Here is a 17,377-nt window from a genome sequence, read left to right on the forward strand (position 1 = left end):
CAACCTGTGTAAGACTTTGCCTTTCACCAGCTTCAAGACTGAAGCTAGTCATTTACTAAATGAAGATTTAAATTTATGTCCTTTCTGAGAGGAGTTATCAAAGATTTTCTCTGAACTCTGAAGATTTCTTTATTTCTAGCATATAAATCTGCGGTCTTACCAACTTTCTGGTACATAACAACTTTCTTTTTTGTTATGTAACAATAAAAATAGATTTAAAAAAACAAAAACTAGAGATAAAGGTACTTACTCTCTGTCTCTCTCTGTCTCTGTCTCTCTGTCTCTCTGTCTCTCTGTCTCTGTCTCTCTCTCTCTCTCTCTCTCTCTCTGTCACACACACACTCTCATACACAAACAAACAAACAAATGTAATGATGATAAGTTACAGTCACTGAGAAAGCGGGCGTCAAGGCTGCTCCTCATCACAAGGAGATGCTGATCACTGCCCCCTCTGTCATTTCAGGCCCAAGAGTCTTCTGGTTTTCATGTGTCAGCCCTACTTATGAGCTCCCCTGCGAGGCCTGAATCATGTACTTGCTTTGGATTAAAGGCACAGGTGTTTCAGAGGGCCTCGGGTCCTCCCCTGCATTCCGTATTTCAGCAGCATATCAGTTTCCTTATGTGTTCGATGGCATCTGTCTTTTGGCATTTCAAACATTAATGCCTGAAATAGACTTGCTATCTGACTGCCAGCCAGAGCAGGTTATTACTGGTCTGAGTGAGGATTGGATTTTGCCAAATGTGGCCAGCACACAAGCTGAGAGGCCTGATTAGCAAAGGCCATTTGTGCCCCAGGAGAAAAAGATGACTTTCTTTAATTAGAACTAATCCAGTAGTTAGTTAATTTTAATAAAAACAACTTGTCCAGACCAGGTTACTTAAGCCAATCTAAAATTTAAATATAAACAAATTCTACCTAGTTAAGAATTATAGTCTTACAGTTTTTTTTAGTCTTACAGTTTCTTAAGACCACATAATATAAAGGGCCCAACATATACAGTTGGTGTCAATTGGGTAATTTAATGTGGGAATTTTACTGTTGATATAAATCACCTATTATTTCAACCAGTAATTATCTAATAGCATTGCGGTTTATTGAATAGATATAATGAAAATCAGAACATGTTTTGAGATTTATAGGTGACTCTTATACAGTGTGTGATTTTTTTTTAACTGAGTTCCTTAAAAAGAAAACTGTTATTTGGTCCAGAATTTGCTTTTTTAATCCAAGGTTAACCCCAGATGCTATGGCTGAACATCTGGTGTTAAATTCTGGGAGTACAGTCCAGTTACTGGAATAAAATGTCTAAAGAACATGCATTTAGATCAAGAGACGCCAACTAATAAGAAAAATGCAAAGCAGTCCAAATTATTCTCCTATTTGAGAAGCTTTTGAAAAACCTTGTTCTTGAGGCTTGCTATTAATTTGCTAAGTTATTAATGTGCTTACAGATTTCATGAGAGAATTGTGGATGCAGGTAAGAGCACACACTGCTCTCCTGGAGGACCTGCAGCCCCGTTCCCAGTACTCACACTGCTCAGCTCACAGCCACTTCCAGCTCCAACTCCAGGGGAGCCCACACATACATAGTATATGCTTATATAGACACATACATTAAAAAATGTTTAGCTTTAAAAATTAAAGAATTGCTGAATGAAAACTAGCTACTTATTGATAAAAGGAAGCCGTGGGCCAGATGAGTGTATTAGTGCACGCCAGCAAACCCTCCCGTCCAGGAGTCATTGCTCAAAGTGATGCCCTCCCCACATGCTCACTAGCTGTTGCTGTCTGATGGCATTGTCACTGTGACCTAAACATGTATGCAGCTAATTCTGGGGCTATGCTCTTTGATACAACAGAGGTTTATTAAATGCTTTCAGGATATTAAGAATTGCTCTAGGCACCAGGTCCTTTTAGAATGAAGAAGTAAACAAAAGTGTGATGAAGAGTCACACTTCAAAGTCACTGTGGGGCCAGGGGAGACCACTTGAGTTACACAGACTCTCTCTTAGGTCATGGTATTTAAAATGGATCCTAAATTTTAAAAATCATGTAATGATTGAAGAAAAGGCACCTAAAGCAGAGGGAACACCAGAGTACAGGGCTTCAGAAGGGAGAACTTGCCCATGAGCCAGAAAGAAGTACACAGTGGGCCTGGGGTGAGGGGGGATGGGTGAACAGATAGATGGGGACTGGGCCACGTGGATCCTGTAGGCTCTGGTAAGGTTTGCTTTTTTTTCCTTTTTCTTTTTGGTATTATAAATGTAAGAAGCCAATAATAATATACTGAGCCAAACTACAGTTCCTTTTTTTGTTGTTGTTTTTGGGTTTTTTTGAGCTAGTCTCACTGTGTAGCCCTGACTGGTCTGTAACTTGCCATACAGACCAGGCCGGCCTCAAACTCACAGCAGATCTCTGCCAGCTTCTGCCTCCCTAGTGTTGGGATTAAAGGCTGTGTCACAGCCAGCTTCAACCTGTGTCGTAACTGATAACTGTGAGGCACTGCACTGCCAGTGGAGAACAGAGAAGAAAGGAGAACCCGAGGGAGGTGGCTGACGGCCACGTACGGAGTGGACAGGATTTGGCTAGAAGATGAGGGTAAGAAAATCAATCTGTTCAAGAGTAACAGAAGTCAAGGATAACTCTCGGGTTTTGAGGAAAAATGAAGAGGTGGCTATTTAATAATAAAATAGACATGTGACATATTCTATGTATGGTGCCCCACATCAGTAATCTCAGCACTAAAGAGCCTAAGATAGAAAGTTGAAAGCTTGCTAAGATCCCATAGGACCTTATTTCAAAAAAAAATTCTGAATTAAATTGGGAGTTGATAAGACATAGATCGTATAGACCAGATAGGACCACTGAAGAAGAAAATAAAAGATTTTTCAGAATCTAGCACTGAGCACAGGCTAAGAGCCAGCAGTAAGAATGGGAACCAAAACAATAGAAGAAAAACTAGAAGCCGTGGAGTCATAAAGACAAAGTAGAGCACGTCCAGTCTTCTGTGCCGCTCTCTCTTATGCTGCCTCCTCTCTGCTCTAATGAGAGTTGGACACACCCTATTCTGTCAAATCTTTCTCTGATTCGTCACTTTGTCTGCCTGTCAACCAGACCTCACTTGTAGACATGGGTACTACCTTCTACAAACTAACTTTACCCTCACTGTTTTAGGTTAAAGGTGCGTACTAAGGGTGTATCTATGAAAGGTCTCAGGGCTGAAGAGGCGGGTCAGTGGCTAAGAAAACTTACTCCTTTGCAGAGGACTCAGGTTTGGTTCTAAGCATCCACTTCAGATGACTCACAACTGCCTGTAACTCCAGTTCCAAGGTGCCTGACACAACTGGCCTTCCCAAGAACCTGCATACACACCACATAAGCCATTCAGGCACACTCACAAACAATGACATAATTCTTCCTGGAGTATATGCAAGACTCTCTAAGATGTATTCATAGAAAATCAAGATGGTATCATTCCCCATTTTGTGCAAAAAATACATAACTATAACGGTATATCTAAGTATATGGTTAACTATACATATATAAACATTATATAATACATATGTGTAGATAGCATGATTTATGAAACAAGGTGTGGGAGACTGCTTAATTACTGCCTCTGTATATTGAGATAGTGGTTCAATATATTCATGCATAGCCTTCTCATTAATTATTGTATTAGGTATTGTAATATTTAAGTAAGAATTAATTAGTCTTTAAGCTTTTTACATTATCCAACAGTGCTTTACAAACAGTAAGAATTCAATAGCCATTAAATTATGTAGATAGCAATAAATATGCCAAAATTTACTGCTGAAAAATTCAAAGACAAGAATAAATTTAGTTGGCCGGGCAGTGGTGGCTCACACCCTTAGTCCCAGCACTTGGGAGGCAGAGGCAGGCAGATTTCTGAGTTCGAGGCCAGCCTGGTCTACAGAGTGAGTTCCAGGACAGCCAGGGCTACACAGAGAAACCCTGTCTCAAAAAACAAACAAACAAAAAAGAATAAATTTAGTTGATAATTTAATTTTTTGTAGTTGTCATTCACTCTGTCTGAATTCTGCTCTGCTCCGGCTTAGCCCCACTGTCGTCTCTGGCCAGTCCCTTGGCCCTGCTCCATCACATTGAGATGTTAATTTGAGTCATCTTTATAACGGCTTAGGTCTGGTGATAGAACATATTGGCGTTATCAAGGTGCCCGACACAACTGGCCGGCGCCAGCCCCTGCATGCGTACTGCTGCAGTATTAGGAGGCACCACAGGACTGTGACAGTAATGCAGATGTGCAAAGCCGAGCGCTTGTGTCTCTTAGCCTTAGCTGTGTAGTTTGTGCTCACTGTCTGTAGGTAAGGAGTAAAGGATGTCGGTCTTCATCCTACAGATGGGCTTTATCCTCCTATCCGACTAGTCTTTCCCACAGTCACTGCTTATTTCTGAGGCGTACACATTTCATGGACTGTTGTTGCAGTCGACTGCTTTTGCTCCTATAAAAGCCTTTTTCCCTGCAGCAAAGAAAAAAAATCAAAAAGAACTTTACTGTCTCTAAGTATATTCAAAAATTTAAACTTTAGGCAGAAGTGTAGTAATCCACAAAGTAGGTTAAGTGCTACATTTGGAAAGTTTTTCCTGACTTGCTCATATATAGAAATAATTTCTAGAAATACTACATTTGACTTTTTATTTTTTTCTAACAAAATAAGACACAAATTGGGCTCTTAGGATGCCCTTGTGTAGCAGGAGACAGTGTGCTGTTCTCTAACATTTGCTGACTGCTTAATTAATACTTTGGGTTGCTATGGTGAATTACAGTGCACAAAAAGAGGCACATAGAATTGAACTTATGTATTCCATCATATAAAAGGGATCTATTATTTTATATATTTCACCACTGGTCTCTTAGGAACATTTTTAAAAATTCATTGGATAAAAGAATAGAAAGGAAAATGTTATGAGATTTTAAAATTGGTTTTAGTTTTCTATTTGAGACCCACACAGTAGCTCATAACCACCCATAACTCAAGTTCCAGGGGATCTGAAGCCTTTCCAACCTCACCGGCACCAGGCCATGTTCCATGTTCCAGGTACGTGGAACATACACTTTCAGGCAAAACATTTATACATATACCAGAAAATAAAATCTTTAAAAATTTATTTTTAAAATGTTTCATAAGTGTTCTTCCTTTAGCCACATTGAATCAGTGTCAGGGGGCTCAGAAAAACTTGTTTTAATTATGTCATACTCAAGTATGACATAGACATCTTTGTTAGGTATATAAGTGAATCGAATTCTAAGACCCTATCCCTTTATCTAGGCTTTTGGGTTGTTTTATTTGTTTTAAAGGTTTGTGTGTGTGCCCATGTGTCTTGAGTGTATTATACATGTGTGTCCAGGTACACATGTACATACATGCAGAGGCCAGAAAGGAATATTAGGTTCCTCGTCTGTCATTATCTGCCTGTTCTTTTGAGACAGGAACTCTCTTGAACCCAGGGCTCCTCCTGTCTCTATCTGTTTCAGAACTGCGGTTACAATGCATGTATGAGGCACCCAGATTGTTATGTGGGTACTGAGATCCAAACTCCAGTCCTCATGATTGTGCAGCAAGCACTCCTAATGAGCCATCTCTCCAGCCCCACAGCTAGGTGCTGCGCTCACATTCTGCATAGCCTACATGAGAGGGCTGTGCAGACACCAGCACCGCTTGTCAGCATGCTTTCTTTGCCTGCTTGGCAGCTTTTCTGATTTACCAGATCAGGAGCTCAGAATACAAGTGTTCGGATCTGACTCCCCTCAACAGTCACTGTATTCCCTGGAAGGCAGGAAGCCCTGTCCTTAATAATCGGTGCAATCCATCAGTATTTGTTTATTCAAACCCAAACTGCTTGATGGACCTCAGAGTAGAGCACTACACATAAAATCTTATGGTAAAAAATCCACTCATTTTCTGAGACTATGATGTGTCTGTCCTCTCTTCTGTGCCCTCTTGCATCAGCCACAGTCCTGAGGGCTCTCACCTGATTACCTTAGCTAGTCCTAATCACTCCCTCCTAACACTTCACAATGGGGATTACATTTCAGTGTGTCTGTCAACCCTTGGGAACACCCTCAAACCATAGTGGGCAGCTACTACCTACATATGGCCAATGTTACTGGAGTTACAATTTTAATTACGTCAGTTTAAATCATCACATTTGAAGGAGCTCTAGAGATGTGTGTGGATTGCCAAGTGGCTCAGTGGCTAGACTCTGGACACATTGGTAAAAGGTGAGGGAGGTGAAATGCGCTACCCAGGGAGCTGGGGGAAGTGGCCACTGATAGAGTAGGGGAAAGCCGAGAACGTAATGCCCTAGAAACTGGATGGAGAGTTTATCCAGGAGAAGCAGATAATCAGCTTGTCAAATGCTGCTAGCAGATCAAGTAAGACAGAGACTAAAGGACAGTCATTTGGAGTTAACAACATGGTTCACCTCTGACAACAGAAGCTACTTAGTAGAGTCCAGAGCCAAACTACCTAAGATTGGCTTAAGATGGAATGACCAGATCATAATAATAAGTCACAATGAAACTCTGCTTTGTCACCTAAACATTTAAAGGAACCAACAGCTTTTAAATGCATGGTCCTGACACATGGGGGGCAGGCACTCTGCTGGATTGCTGGTGTGATAACATATGCAAAACACCTAGGAGAGTCCTCACAAAAATGACAGGGGCTGACTGTGAGCCTCAACTACCCTAGAACTTGCTATGTGGACCCAATTGGCCTGGAATGCACAGAGATCTGCTTGTCTCTACCTCCCCAGTGCTCATATTAAAGGTATGCACCATCATGCCCAATTTAAAAAAATTTTAAAACGATTTTACGTTTTTATATGTCTGCATGTTTGCCTATGTATAAGTATACCCCATGTGTGCCTGGTGCCCACAGGGCCAGAGAGGATAGGACATTGGAGCCTCTGAAACTGGAGTTGCAGAGGATTGTGAGCCACCATGTCGGTTCTGGGAACTAAACCTTGGTCCTCCACAAAAGCAGCAACTTTTAACCACCGGGCCATCTTTCCAGCTCCCTCTCTCAAGTTCTTAAATGTATAATATGGAGGCTGGCAAGACAGCAAAGGAAATTGCTGCCAGGCCTGATGACCTGAGTTGAATTCCCAAGATCCCACATGGTGAAAGGAGAGAACCAATTCCCACAAGTTATCCTTTGACATCCACACACATTTAGTGTGTACAGGAATGCATGTGCCCCACCCCTAAACACACACAAATTTAAATGTACTATATATCCAAGAGAAGGGTAGGAGCAGAACAGTGTGTATGGAATGCTTTGTGTTTGTGTTTCAGAGTGCCACATAAGAGGACACACAAGATGAGCAACAGTGTTCACCTCTACAGGGATGCTGGGGTGGGGTGGGGACAGGGGACAGGAATGACACGGCAAAAATGTCTTCAGCAGGTTTTGTGTCATGCTGTGTACTTGCCTTTATCTACTTCAGAACAATTTAGGTGTCTTTAACTGTTATTAGTTGGCTGGTTAATTGGCATTTAAATTACACTTATTTATTTATGTATGTGTGAGCACATGTATGGGGTTCAGAGGACATCTTGCAGGAGTGTGCTTCCTCCTACCATGTAGGTTCTGGGTATTAAACTTAGGCTATCAGGCTTAGTGATAGGCACTCTCACCCAGTGACCTAATCTTTGTGGCTCTGATTTATTTATTTTTTATACCATCTCACTATAGAGCCCTGGTTGGCTTGAAACTCACTATATAACTAGATTAATCTCAAGTCTCTAGATTCCTATGCCTTCCCAAGTGCAGGTATGACCCACATACACCACCGCAGACCACTCCAAGGCTGTGTCTTAGAAATAAAAATTTGTAAAAATATTTTTGAGTATGTAGTAATAGTAACTCTTAGAGCACTGTGGCAGGGTACACTGTTTGTCTGGGTGGTTTTTGATTTATGGTATTAAGAATGGACCTCCAGGCCTTACACATGCCAGGGTATCTCTGGTCTGTAGTGGGACTTTTAAATGAAATTTATTTTAAAAGGTAAATTTAGGGCCTGGAGAAATGACACAATAGTTAAAAGCACTGGCTGCTCTTCCAGAGGACCTGGGTTCAAGTCCCAGCACCCACATGGCAGCTCACAACCATCTGTAAATCCAGTTCCAGAGGATTTGACATTCTCTTTCTGGCCTCATGGGCATAGACATCCATGCAGACAAAACATCCATGCACATAAAAGAAATATAAATAAATTTGTAAAAAAAATTAAGTAAATTTAGTGTTATAAAGACAATATTTTTATCCCAGCTCCTAGAGACCTGTCATAATTGGCCCTCTAACTAGCTAATTGCAAAATAACTACCTCTTTTTATTTTCAAACATGCATATGCCCCACTGCAGAGTTTCTACAGTTCAGAGACCATCTGAACTTACTCAGTTAGCTATAATATCTGATTCTGTCTCCATAAAGACCTATAAGAACAAATACTGTCTTGGTTTAATTGCTTCAAGGTATTTTAGAAAGACATATGGAAATACAAAGAAGAAATGTACACTTATGTTTTCCCATAATTACATGTAAGTATGTATATTCTGACTTTAGTTTGGGCCCAATTTCCAAAATTGATGCTACTGCTTAATGTTGTTTTAAAAACCTGTGTGGTGACAAAACTGTTTGTCTGGTTTATTTTCTCTCCTGATGACACAAAAAAAGAAAAAGAAGACACACTTGAATAGCTGAAAACATGACCTTGTTCCTCCTGCAGAAGGAGCTGACAGGAGGTGTCTTTTCTTTTATTATGAAGCCATTTTGATAAGACAGAAACACAGGAAACAACATAGTGCCTGCCACCATGATGAAGCCAGTGGCCAAGGTGATTCATCAGAGACCAGTGTCAAATCGGTTATTACGAAAGAATGTAGACGTGGGTTTACACTGATAACTTAAATGTTCCATTCTTTTTATGTAATCATCATACTTAGTGATGTTGGTCCCATAGCATAGGGACATACAGTATACTAGTATTCTGCAAATGCTTGGAGCGCCTGGGCAGGGCCACAGTAACTAACACTATAAAAAACACTTGACACAGGGCTGTATGTGAGGGAGATGTGTGATACAAGCATAAATTACTGCCTTATTGACAGCATGTTGCAATACAGCATTCTCAGCCTCTTGAATATAAAAGAATATTTTTGCATTTGGTTCCAGCAAACACCATTGTGCTATTCTGAAATCCCCAGCACAGAAATAAGACATCCGCTCATAAGCAGAAAGCAAATCACTATTCAGCACTTCCTTCTGTTTCCTGCCAATTTGAGATAATTAAAACTTTTTTTAAACCCTTTATTCTGCTTTGATTCTGCTTCCTTCACCAAAAATGGGGTGGGGGGACCTTAGAAATTGAAACTGTGTGTATAATGATAGCAACCCTTTATTTGTTATTAAAAGCCCCCTTTCATGGTTTAGCCTGTGACATTCTGTCTGTCTTCATTATCACAGGCCTCAGGATATCATCGTGTTTGTTATTGGAGGAGCCACCTATGAAGAGGCACTGACAGTCTATAACCTGAACCGCACCACTCCTGGAGTGAGGATCGTTCTGGGAGGAACAACAATCCACAACACAAAAAGGTAAAAGACCCCCTCGGTCCTACAGTCCTCCCTGTACTGGGGAACTACTTCAGAGTCCCTGTGTCCTGGAAAGACTAATGAACAAACCACAGTGGAGCACTGCTCTGGCACCTGCAGACCTGCTCTGAGAAGGCAGCATCTGAGCTGGGCGGTGGTGGCGCACGCCTTTAATCCCAGCACTTGGGAGGCAGAGGCAGGTGGATTTCTGAGTTCGAGGCCAGCCTGGTCTACAGAGTGAGTTCCAGGACAGCCAGGGATACACAGAGAAACCCTGTCTCAAAAAAACAAATGAACAAAAAAAAAAAAGAAAGAAAGAAAGAAAGAAGGAAGGAAGGAAGAGGTGAGGAACTCAATTTGTGAGGTACATCCATGCTGTACTGCTAGAAGTCGTGTGTTCTATGCTCAGAGACGGAGAACCTCTAAGAACCAGACAGACACTTTGAACAAAGCCAAACAAAGCCCACTGTTGGCACTGGGTGTCTCTGTTGATTAACTATGGTCAGTATGTACTTAGGGAGAAGATACAAAGACAAGCTAAAGAGTTGGTCTCAAGTATTGTTATCAGGAGGAAATGCAGAACAGAAGCAAGGAAATAAGATGAGAAAGAGAAAGAGAGAGGGAGAGAGGGAGGGAGAGAGGGAGGGAGGAAGAGAGGGAGAGAGAGAGGGAGAGAGAGAGAGAGAGAATGAAGAACTACGGATTCTTCAAGTGACTAAATGAACTGGCAAGTGTTCACGAAGAAGAGACTACACAAGCAGAGCCTCACATAAAGCATGAGTACATGAAGGGAGAGCTCGCTCTATTTAGCACTCACTCCACACAGGGCCCACTATCAAGAATTCGGGTAGCACAGTAAACAGTTTAACATCAGAAGTATGGAAAACCTGGGGGCAGGGCTGAGGAATTTTTATTTTTTTATATAAGAAAGTAGAAAGCATGGAAGTTTTTGATCAGAAAAATTACAGGAAATGTATGTTGTTTTAGGAATATGAATGTGGCAGCAAGGGGTAGGAAGACTCCTAGACTAGAGAGGATTGGTCAGATGTTTGGATTCACTGATTGGTCTGAGGGGTCTGTGCTGACACATGTGGGTTTGGGTAACTGAGAGTCATGAACAGGATTTATATGTTCTTTAATTATATACCATTTTGATTTATAAGCATAATTTTGCCTTCATTATGAAAGTAATGTGCACCTATTGTGAAGGGTTTTATTTTTTAGTTCAGAAAGTATACAGAGAAGGAAAATTCCACAGACCAACCACTTAAATAGTATTAGTGTTGAATAGGTCACCATTATCTGTTGACAGATTTTTGAACAGCAGGACCACCTGGGTTTTAACCCTAGCTTTCCCTGAACTCTTCTTGTGAACTTGGACAAGTCACTTAGCCCCTTTGCCAGTGTCCAGAATGTGCTGACACATACATATTTATAGTGTATGTGAATTGCTGGGGAATGTCCTTGCTCACTTTATAATTAGGGTGTTCTTCTGATTTTTCTTAATTGTTTTTAAATTTCTATATGTATAACTAAGAATATTAACCATTAATCTTATATTTCACAATCTGATTTAGACTATTTGATTTTCCTAAATATTTATTTACTTAACTATTTGTGAATGAGTGTTTTGTCTGCCTATATGCTTAGCATGTGTGTGCCTGGCACCCAAAGAAATCAGTGAAGGCACTGAGTCCTTGAAACTGGTCAAGAATGGTTGTGAGCTTCATGTGGGTTTTGGGAACCGAACCTGGGACCTCAGCCAGCAAGGACAAATGCTCTTAACCACTGAGCCGCCTCTCCAGCCCTAGATGGTTTTACTTTATATTAGTCAATGTTCTAGTATAAAACTGCATTGTTGTTGCTATTATTTTCAAATTTTTATGTAGTTAAGCTACCAGTGAGTTCTGCCTTTGATGTTATGCTTAGAAAGTTCTTTCCCAACCAAATTTATAGATGCTAGCATTTTCACTATTACTTTTAGAGCTTATATTTAAACTTGCATCTTAGTAATCTATTAGAATTTCATTTTGGTTTAAACTGTGTGGTGGAGATTTATAGCTTTTAGGGTTTTTTTGTTTTGTTTCTGTTTTGGTTTTGTTTTGGTTTTTTGGGGGTTTTTTGTTTGTTTGTTTGGTTGGTTTTTTTTTTTTTTTCGAGACAGGGTTTCTCTGTATAGTCCTGGCTGTCCTGGACTCGAACTCAGAAATCCGCCTGCCTCTGCCTCCCAAGTGCTGGGACTAAAGGCATGCGCCACCACTGCCCGGCTTATAGCTTTTATAGAAGTTATATAGATAGCACTGGTAGCACTTCAACCCCATGCTTCCACTTCTCTGGACGCTAACTGGCTGGATGCTAAACAGTTCTCTCAGTTCTGCTGGTATCTACCTAGAGTTAGCAGTAGACTCCCGAGACTGCCCCACTCCAGAAGCCAGCCTTCTGACTTACCAGCTGCAAGTTGGGATTCCCGCAACTCATTCTGTAGGTTTGGAAACGTGTTAGAGTCATGTGAGAACTCAGGAAACCACTTCATTTGCATTTCCTAGTTTGTTAGTAAGGACATGAATCCAGAAAAGTCAAGAGGGACTGTGCAGAGAGAGCAAGGTTTAGTGGACAGAGTGAGGAGGCTTCACACACCAGCTTGGGAGATGTTTGAACGTCCTCATGTAATGAAGTTCTCGGGTCCCATTATGTGATATGCCTGATGAAATCATTGGCCATTAGTGACTTAGACTCTAGACACTTTCCCCAAAGGCTGGGGCACAGGCTAAAAATTGTAAGCTCTGACCATGGTTTGGTCTTTGAATCCTGAAGCCCACAAGGGCAGCTTCATTGAAACAAAGGACACTCAGGAAACGCCAGGGTTTTAGGAGCTCCGTGCCAAGAGTGGAAACAAAGACATCGTTCTATAGTACCACATACATGCCATTACATATAGAAGAGTCATCTCATGAAATGTCACACTGAATCACCTCTGTAACAGCGTCCTCAGAAATGCCCTTGTGTGCCTGCTTAGCACACCCTAGGCCATCACTGCTTGTGGGATTTCTGTTGCCATAAATTGATTTTACCTATTCTTTTTTTTGTTTTTGATTTTACCTAATCTTAAAATATATTTGTTAGTCAGGTATGGTGGTCCATTCCTTTAACCACAGCACTTGGGAAGCAGAGGCAGGCAAATGTCTGTGAGTTCAAGGCCACCCTGGTCTGCAAGTTCAAACCAAAAGGGCTACAGGGTGAGACCTTGTATCAAAAACAAAATAAAAATTTTTTAAAGAAGATAAATGAAAAAATATAGAGACTAAACCTTTTAGATCCTGAGCTACAAGCACTCCACTACCTAACCACGCCCCCCCCCCCATAGAACTACACCCCACCCCCATAAAGCCACACCTTGCTCCCCCATAGAGTCTACACTCAGTTTGACTCAACTTTCTCTCCCAGTCAGATTTACCTCCACTTGTCTCTCTTCTCCACCCAGTTTCTTTCTTTCTTTCTTTTTTTTTTTTGGGGGGGTTTTTTTTGGGGGGTTTTTTTTTGTTTGTTTGTTTTGTTTTTTTCGAGACAGGGTTTCTCTTTATAGCCCGGGCTGTCCTGGAAGTCACTCTGTAGACCAGGCTGGCCTCAAACTCAGAAATCCATCTGCCTCTGCCTCCCTCTGCCTCCCAAGTGCTGGGATTAAAGGTGTGCGCCACCACTGCCCAGCTTTTTTTTTTTTCTTTTTTTTTTTCAGTTTCTTTCTTTCATTCTGATCTTCTCTTTGGTACAATTTTATTTTTACCAAAGAATACCCTTCTTCCAGCTGTTAGTCACCTTGCTATGTGTAAAACTGTATTGCATTGCTCTGGCTAAGTTCAGAATTCTGTGCTGAGGAGAGGTGGCTCAGTGTTAAGAACACTTGCTATTATTCTTCCAAAGGACCCAAGTTCAGATCCTAGAACCTACATCAGGTGACTCATAACTCCTTACAACTCCAGCTCCAGGGGATCTGACAACTTCTTTAGATCTCTGAGGTCAGTCACACACACACACACACACACACACACACACAAATAAAGATGAATCTTTTTAGAAAGAGAAAAGGATAGAGGGAGAATTCTTATAAAAAAAATTGGGGGCTGGTAATTTCTGTTCAGCGCTTAAAAGTCAATGAAATTATTATTATTTTCACTTGTTTTAACATTATTATTTTCACTTGTTTTAACAAATATTCTTTGAGGCTGGGTATGGTGGTACACTCCTTTAATCCCAGCACTCCTGAGGCAGAGGCAGGTGCATTTCTGTGAGTCTGAGACCAGCCTGGTCTACAAAGCCAGTGTCAGGCCAGTTTGGACATCATAGAGAGACTCTGCCTCAAAACCAGAAAAAGTCTTTTCTCACAATAATTGTTTGTCATTTAAAGGCAGTTTTCTGATGTTTGTTTGTTTGCGGGAGACAGGGATTTGCATCTATCGTATTGCTAGACCTTCAGGCTAGAACTGACCTTAATACACGCATATAATTAAAAAATGGTATAAGAGCACAAAGGAGGAGGGGGCAGGACAGGGGGTTCTGGGGGGGAATGGGGAAAGGGGATGACATCTGAAATGTAAATAAATAAAATATCAAAAAAAAATTTTTTTTAAAAGAGAGAGGGTTTCTCAGTGTAGCCCTGGCTGCCCTGGAACTCACTCTGTAGCCCAGGCTGTCCTCGAACTCAGAGATACCCTGCCTCTGGTGTGCTACCACCACCCAGCTGCTTCTGATTCTTTTTAAAGACTATCTTTGTTATCTTTGATGGTCTAGTTTTCATATTCTGAATGTAAATATGATTTTATTCTTATGTATATTACTTTTATAAAACATTATATTTTGGCAAAATCTCTGGGAAAAGTCTTGTCACATTTATTCAAACGTTGCTGCCCTTCCCCTCCCTGTGGCCTCTCCTTCTGGAACTCCCATGAGATATGTTGGGCCCTCGTGTCTCTTACTCTCCCTTTTTACTATCTGTTATCTCTGTGTGCTTTCTTCTCTATGAACTTTTCAGATCAGTCTTCCAATTCAGGCATTCTCTCTAGCTCTGCAGACTGTGTTTAGTGTCTCCATTGAATTTTAGATTCAGAATAGGATCTGTTATACTTTAACTTCTATTTGTTTCTTTTTCAAATTTGCCTTACTTTTGTTAATACCCTCCTTCTTATGCTTTCAAGTTCTTTGTTTCTTTCATATCCTATATTTTTTAATTAAAATGTAATTATATCACTTCTCTTTTCTCCCTCCAGTCCCTCAATGTTCCTTACATGCTCTCAAATTAATGGCCTCTTTTTCATTGATTACTGTTGGTGTGTGTGTGTGTGTGTGTGTGTGTGTGTGTGTGTGTGTGTGTGTAAATGTATGTATGTATACATCTAGCTATGGGAATAAAGATAAGTTTTAGAATGCAGTTAGGAATTGTGATTTTAAGTACTTCTGTAATCTGAAGTGCATGGAAGAATAGCATCAACTGATATTCAGGCATCCTGGTTATCATTTGTGTATACAGAGTGTTCAGTTTCATTTCTTAGTGAGGCCTCTACATCCTGTGGAAGTCTCCACTCTAATTCCATTTTTCACTGATGCTTATTTCCTGCCCATGCCCTTGTATAGTATTTATATGTAAATATTACAGTTTATAAATGCATACATACTAATGTTTAGCCCTGATCTTCTGAATTCTGGTACAGTACCCATCCAATAGTCTGCCTCATAGTCTTTCCATCTAATGTCTGATTCCTTTGCAGTTTCATTCAGTTGATTGATTGATCGATTGACTGACTGACTGATAGATTGATTGATTAACTCACTGAAACAGAATCTCACCACATATCCCTGGCTGACTTCAAACTCAGAGGTCCCCCCACTTCTGCCTCCTGAGTGCTGGAATTACAGAGATGAGCTTCGACCACCCTGTTTCCTCTTACCTTTTAAACATTTAGATATGTGCTTAAGCATATTTGTCATTTTCTCTTGCCTTTCTCTATGTCTTGTTGTAACAAGAGAACCTTTATATAATCTGCCTGAAATCCAGACATGGAAATGTCAGTGAGTTAACTGGTCGGACTTGGGGAGCGTGTGAAATGGTTATGACGTCATACTTCATTCTCAGATTTTTACATGCTTCAAAAGGTAGCCTTCCATCCTAAAATGATCAACTTGAAGTGTCATACCTAATTCAGTGGCTAATGAGTGTTTTTATCATAGAAGTGACTAGTACTGTCACATTTTGTTCAGGTTTTTCCCCTTGATGCTGATAAAAAACTGTGATGGCTTTTAATGATTACTGAGCATATACTGTGTGCTAAGGACAATACTAAACATTGTACATATATTCATTTAATCCTGGTGTATACCATCATCCGAACGTTAATTAACAAGAGAAAGAGAAGCAGAGACACGGAGACTGAGACTGGAAGGCAGACCCAGGATGCAGTTCTTTCATTAGTATTATCTCATGTCTCTGACCTGCCTTGTTCTCTGACGCTCACAGTGAAGAGTCAGAGGCTTGTTAGTACTTGCTGGCAGCTGTATAGTGCTTTATCCTCTTGATCCAAACAAGTTCTCTCAAGTATATTTAGTCTTTTGCTTTTCCTAGCCTCTAATATCAGTGTTCAAAACAATTAATTGACCTTCAAAACACTTTAAATACACCTTCTAAGGTTTATATTTTCTACTAAGTCTTTGTAGCTCCTTGACCTACAAAAGTAGAATTTTTCCTTTAACTTGAAATATGAGAAGTGTAAAATTAAACATCCATATCTTATCTTAAAAATAAATAGAATTACAAGAGATATATATGTGGGTATGTATACATCCTTATAAAATAGTCTTACCACATGTAAATAAAAATGCATATTTTCATGTTTGACTAATAGTCCTTTGACTAAATTTTCACTTCACTGTTTTAAAAGCAGGAAAGAAAAACTAATTTTTAAAAATAAATTATTTGTCAAAGTCACTAAACAAATGATCTTTTGTGTGGAATTAAGAAGTAAGAGCCCCCAAATGATGTCAGGTACAGGTTTCATCCTGTGGAGCAGGCCTTAAAGCCATCAGGAAGTGGTTGGCTACTCCGTAACATTTACACCTTACACACATGGGCATGTCGGGTCATTTTTGGCTACTGGAAGAAGAAGAGTCATTTTTTAAGAGGATTGCCCATGATAAGCCAGCAACACCCAATGGAAGGCCACATACCCAAGAATATTTGGGCAACACAAATTCCCTTTGCTGTGAAAGTGATGGGGATACTCAGAGTTGAATGGGAAGGGGAGGAGGGGAAATATGATTAAAACACTTTGTATGATATTCTCAAAGAAAATAAGAAATAGCCCTTAAAAAGTCTACAGGTCCTCCTGACCGCAGCTGACTGATGGATAGCATGCTAAATACTCACACTGAGCAGATGACTTAACAACAGAGGGTGACAGGATTGTTTACTGGCTCCTGACCAAAGAAGCTTTTAGGAAGAGGAGCTTGCTATGACAATTGTCAAACTGAGAGTGGAAAAATTAATATGTATAATTCATAAATGATCTAATATTAGATCCTTTGCTTTTATAGATATATAGCCTACAGCCAATAAATAAATAATAAAATATATTACTAACAAGTTATTACTGATATCTCAGAAGGCTATTCATACAAAGCCTTAAATAATTGGAGGTAATTCACCTTTCAGTGGAAAGGGCGAATGTCCGTGACGAGCACACATTACTG

General features: G+C 40.3%; 1 protein-coding gene across 2 annotated transcripts in view; it reads left to right on the forward strand.

The window, feature by feature from the left end:
* The window catches only part of Vps45 (vacuolar protein sorting 45 homolog), a 56,865-nt gene that overhangs the window by 28,612 nt on the left and 10,876 nt on the right, over positions 1–17,377 (forward strand). Inside the window, exons 14-15 of one of the 2 annotated variants that reach the window (XM_028789711.1) lie at positions 9,515–9,646; positions 17,340–17,377. In XM_028789711.1, the coding sequence (XP_028645544.1) occupies positions 9,515–9,646; positions 17,340–17,361 (154 nt within the window). In that variant the 3' untranslated portion in view covers positions 17,362–17,377. The remainder of the gene's footprint in view (positions 1–9,514; positions 9,647–17,339) is intronic. The other variant, XM_028789710.1, reaches the window with a different exon arrangement.

This window comes from Grammomys surdaster, unplaced genomic scaffold (assembly GCF_004785775.1).
Source record: "Grammomys surdaster isolate TR1022 unplaced genomic scaffold, NIH_TR_1.0 125849, whole genome shotgun sequence".
In the NCBI taxonomy this organism is placed as follows: Eukaryota; Metazoa; Chordata; class Mammalia; order Rodentia; family Muridae; genus Grammomys; species Grammomys surdaster.